At 35.6% G+C, this 5300-nt stretch overlaps 1 protein-coding gene across 1 annotated transcript; it reads left to right on the forward strand.

Annotated features, from left to right (window-relative positions):
• Positions 1-3686: 3686 nt before the first annotated feature.
• Positions 3687-5066, forward strand: LOC115957081 (stemmadenine O-acetyltransferase-like). The gene has a single exon (XM_031075317.1). The coding sequence runs from the start codon at positions 3687-3689 to the stop codon at positions 5064-5066; it is 1380 nt and encodes a 459-aa protein (XP_030931177.1).
• The last annotated feature ends 234 nt before the right edge of the window (positions 5067-5300 follow it).

The following is a 5300-nucleotide window of genomic DNA, read 5'->3' on the forward strand; positions in this document are numbered from 1 at the left end:
TATTAAAAAATAATAAAGAAACATTATTTAAATGAAATGGTAAAAAAAATAGAAGTTTTGATATAGGTGGTATTGTAAAGTGGTGTGTTATATGTTATAAAATTGGGTTTTGAGATGCTAAATGCTATATTTTTTGACATGTTTGATAAGAATGCTCTAATGATGCCAAAATTATTTTGACTAAAATATTTAGTCCCTTATGCTTGTGAAATTATGGAAATTCTTTTGTTCCAAAATGTAGTTCCTAGTAGTTAGAGACTACTAACCTTATGTAGATGCTAATGAATCTACATCTCTATCCATATATTTATGAGCAGAGAAATGGTGGAAAACAATTTTTAGTTGTATAAATTTTGTGCTTAAGTAACCACCAAGAGCAAGAGTAATGTAAAAAAAAATGATATATCATGTATAAAGCGGTTTCTACTATACTAGAAACACATACATTAAAGCATGCTACTTTATTGAATATATAGTGATGGAAAAAAAAAGAAAAAAGAATCTGATTATCACTGGCCATGTATAGATATAAAGAGTAAAAGAAGGAAAAAATTTAGTATAGCAAACTATTACATAACTTCTTTATCACAATTGTGATATGGCAGAGCGTGAATGGTGAAAAAAAAAAAGTTCGTATATAAGTGATATGTAACCACTTACAATTTACAATAGTAACCTTAATAGACAATTTGAATTCACACATCATAGCCAAGTAATCGGGATTGGGATTATTTGGAAGCCAATGAAGTCACTGGAGGAAAATGTTGGGACCACCGAAAATGGCCCAACTTTGTACCATAACTTGCCTCGTGGTCCTGGCACAACTCACCACTGGAGGCCAGGAGCTGCCAAAATAGTACTACCATAAGAATAATTGAAGGTCTCATTTCCTAGACTAGTACCTACATGAGATGGAGGAAGCAGCAGAAAAATGAGGTTAGGATTTTCTTTGGCTATAAACCTAGAGATGGGTCCAGAATTATCAATGATGCTATTATCTTTCTTGAAGAATAGTCTCATAAATAAGAAAAGAGTCCGTAGGGGGTGGTACCAAGTGCAATTCAGGTCTCATAAATAAGAAGTGGGTTTGTACTGGCGGCACCAAGTACAATTCAGGTCTCATAAATAAGAAATGGGTCTGCAGTGGCCGCGCTATAAGTGCAATTTAGTGTGGTCACACTGGAACACCCCGCCTTGAAAAAAAAAAAAAATTATAAACCTTAAAAAAGTAGTTATTTTTTTTTTCTTCTCCTCCTTTCATTTTAGGTAACAGACTTTCTAAATAATTTTGCTAATTTTCCTAAGCACTTAATTACTCGGTCAACTTCTTCTTATTGCTTTTGGAAATGATCAGGATATTTTTGGAATAAGAAAAGAATCCTTAACTTTAGAACCCGTCAAGAGAATGTACATCACCACAATTGTGAGTCGACGGCACCAGTAGACGTCGATCTCTAGAGGGGTCAGTCTAGAAGCTCGTACCTAGCACCATAAAAGCTGAAGGTCAGGTTATAGCAATAGGACAATGCTCGCTCGTGATGACCAAGTAGACGAGCCCATTCCAAGCCGACGGATGGATGTCCCGTACTAAGTAGACGGATCACATCGAAGGACGAATAGGCATACCGACGGATCCTATGTGTCCTCGTGTGATCTCCACACATATTCCTATATGGAAATTTCTTGTGCTTGCGCGCCACATGCCAAAACAATACTATGTGATTTTCATTTTCCCAATATGGGAAGATTTCCCAAAGATCTCGGTGACATTAACTCCACCTCCTCCCTATAAGGAAAACCCTTGTATTCCCGGGATCTAGGTCTACTCCGCATCATTATATAAACAAGAAGTTTTCTCTTTTCCAAGGTACGCGGAAAAATCCCTTGCTCTCTCACTATAGAGTTCTTGGAGATTTCTCATTCACTGACTTAACATTCGGAAGGTCTTTGGCCGGCACCCCACTAGGGCTCTCTGTTTGGTTCTCGGTTTATTATTCTTCAGGTACCCATTGGAGCGTTCGAGGACGATCGGGTTACTGACGAATTCTGTGTAACATTAGGAAAAAAAATTTTCCTTCTCTATTTTATATTTTTGGATAGAAGAATATTATTAATCTACTACATCATTAAATTTCATAGATGGATCAACATAGTTCGCAGCTCTAATCCGTTGTCACCTTTTATTGCTAAATACTAATTTTATTAGGTGCAAATAACAAGAAGTTTCAAGTAATATTTTTCCTTTGGGTAATTTGTAAGTTACACTCTTAAAGTTTGGGAGTATTTGGGTTTTACATCATGAAATTTTAGAATTTGGATTATACTTCCTAAAGTTTGGGGTGTTTGGATTTTACACCATAACATTTCATAATTTGGATTTTACCCCCTAAATTTTAGGGGCGTTGGATTTTACTTCCCTAAAGTTTGGGGCTATTTGAATTTTACATCCTAAAGTTTTAAAATTTGGAGGTGTAAATTTTAAACACCCCTAAACTTTAGGAGGTAAAATCCAAATTTTGAAACGTTAGTCGTCAATGTGTAAAATTCAAACACCTCAAAACTTTATGGGGTAAAATTTAAATTCTGAAACTTTAGGGTGTAAAATCCAAACGTCCCAAAACTTTTGTAGTGTAATTTACAATTTATCATTCTTTTTAGCAGGTAAAATCTAAATTCTGAAATGTCAGGATGTAAAATCTAAACACTCCAAAACTTCAGAGGGTAAAATCTAAATTCTGAAACTTTGGGATGTAAAATCTAAACATTCCAAAACTTTAGTAGTGTAATTTACAATTTACCAATCTCATTTTTAATGTTACATGACAACAACTGGAGATTGCTACTATTGAGTTTTCTTTGGGATACAAGTATGACACATGAGCCGGTTTTATTTCAAGCGGGAAGCTTCTCAATCTCGGTGACAACTGACAACAACTAGAGTTGCTACAATTGATTTTTCTTTCGGATAAGTGTGATCACACTTAATTTCTACCTTGATTTAGACAACAATATTATTATTGAACAAAGATGTGCCATGAGCCAGCTGCAATTTTATTTCAATCGGCTGAAGCTTTTCAATCGAGTTACATATTTGCAAGATTAAAATGACAAAAATAAAAGATAAAGGTCTAAAATGACTATTACCCAAACTTTTAAAAGAGCTTTTATAGCCTTTTTGCATAATATACAAAGAGAACAAAAGAAAAATGAACATCTGAAACCAATGTCCTCCTTGGAAAAATTCAAACCATCCTCAATCTATGTGATTATGGTTGGGTTATTGATTGCTTCAACTATCATCATTTAAGAAAGTTCCTTGAACAAGTAAACCGCTTCTCAAAGTCGTCGGTTTCTATTATGACTAATGCTAAAAATACAAATGTTTTTATAAAAAAATTTACAAACTACTTATGTGATAAGTAGTTATTAGTAAATAAAAAAATGATATTAATAGTTGATTTAGGTGAAAACCAATAAAAAGTTATATGATCTCACTAATATTTTGTAAAAATATTGTAAAATAGTTTGTAACGATAACATTACTATTTTGTAGAGCTTCATTGAGCAAGATGCTTATAAAAGGAAAGCTCTTAGCAACACATTTAGGACCACGAACTACTGAGGCAACGTGATCTTTTGCAAATAAGAAAAGAGATTACTCAATACTAAGTAATTCGTGTGCCAATATGATGAAGGTTGAGGTCACTATCATTTCAAAAGAAACAATCAAACCATCTTCACTAACATTGCACCATCTGAAACCCTACAAACTCACCCTCTTGGATCAGGTCACTCCTGCAACTTATGTTCCCACAGTCTTCTTCTACCCCATGACCAATCTCAATCTCGACATGTCCCAAATTATTGCACAGCTTAAAACTTCCTTGTCAGTCACCCTCAATATCTTTTACCCATTTTCTGGGAACATAAAAGACAACCTTTTCATCCATGAATTTGACACGGGTGTTCCCTTTCTGGAAGCTCGTGTTAATTGTTCCATGTCTGAGTTCCTTAAGCACCTAGAAACAGACTTATTGAGTCTATTTGTTCCGTACCATGCCTTTTGCAAGGGAACAAATACCACTATAGGTCAAATGGCTGTTCAGTTGAACCTCTTTGATTGTGGTGGAATAGCAATCGGGTTGAGCTGCTCACATAAGGTTGCAGATGCATCAACTGCGAGTATTTTCCTTCATTCTTGGGCTGCCACCTTTACTAGGTCTCCAGAAAAAGTTATACATCCAAATTTTTTTGAGGGATCAATCATGTTTCCCCCAAGAGATTCACTTCCACAAAAGTATATAGCTACAATGGAAAACTTGTGGTTCAAAGAAGGTGATTATGTTACGAGAAGGTTTGTGTTCCATGAAAAAGCAATAGCCACTCTGAGGTCCAAAGCGAAAAGCGAACTAGTTCCAAAACCAACACGCACGGAGGCATTGACATGTTTCATTTGGAAACACTGCATGGCAGCTTCTAAAGCCAAATCAGTTGGGCTGAAAAATAAATCCATGACCATACTGGTCCAAGCAGTGAACTTGAGGACACGAATGAAGCCACACTTGTCAGATGCTTCTACTGGAAATATATTTTGGTGGGCACCCGCTGCAGTTGATTTGGCTATGGAAGAGAAAGAGTTGCATGAATTGGTGGGCCTTGTAAACGAATCCATCGCAGGGTTTGATAGCGATAGTGCGGACAGTTTGCAAGGAGATGAAGGTTTTTTGGCTTTCTCCAATGTCTTTGACCAATTAGAAGATATGTTTTCTGCAGAACCAAAACCAGATGTTTGTGCGGTTACATGCTGGCTTAGGTTTTTTAACGATATTGATTTTGGTTGGGGGAAGCCATTTTGGGTTGGTATTATGGGTAAAGTCGGCCCTGCATTTAGAAATTTAATAATATTCAGTGAAACCCCATGGGGTGATGGGACTGAGGCATGGGTGACCCTGGAAGAGAAAGAAATGGCTATATTGGAGAATGATCCTGAATTTCTTGCATGTGCTTCCCTAAATCCTAGTATCTCACGCTCCGTTTGTTTCGATGTAAAATATTTGCAAAGGTAAAATATTTTACATGTAAAATATTTGCAGGAAAATATTTTCATTTTACAGTATTTGGCAATGTATATGAAAATGTTGTGTAAAATATTTTCCAGTGTTTGACACAACGTAAAATGGAAATAAAAAAACCGGTAAAATGAAAACTCAGAATCAGCAATCAATATTCAAATACTAACTCAATCATTCCATCCGTATAGGCAAAGAAAGACACAAATTGCTTAAAGTCATATGTGGCAT

This window comes from Quercus lobata, chromosome 8 (assembly GCF_001633185.2).
Source record: "Quercus lobata isolate SW786 chromosome 8, ValleyOak3.0 Primary Assembly, whole genome shotgun sequence".
In the NCBI taxonomy this organism is placed as follows: Eukaryota; Viridiplantae; Streptophyta; class Magnoliopsida; order Fagales; family Fagaceae; genus Quercus; species Quercus lobata.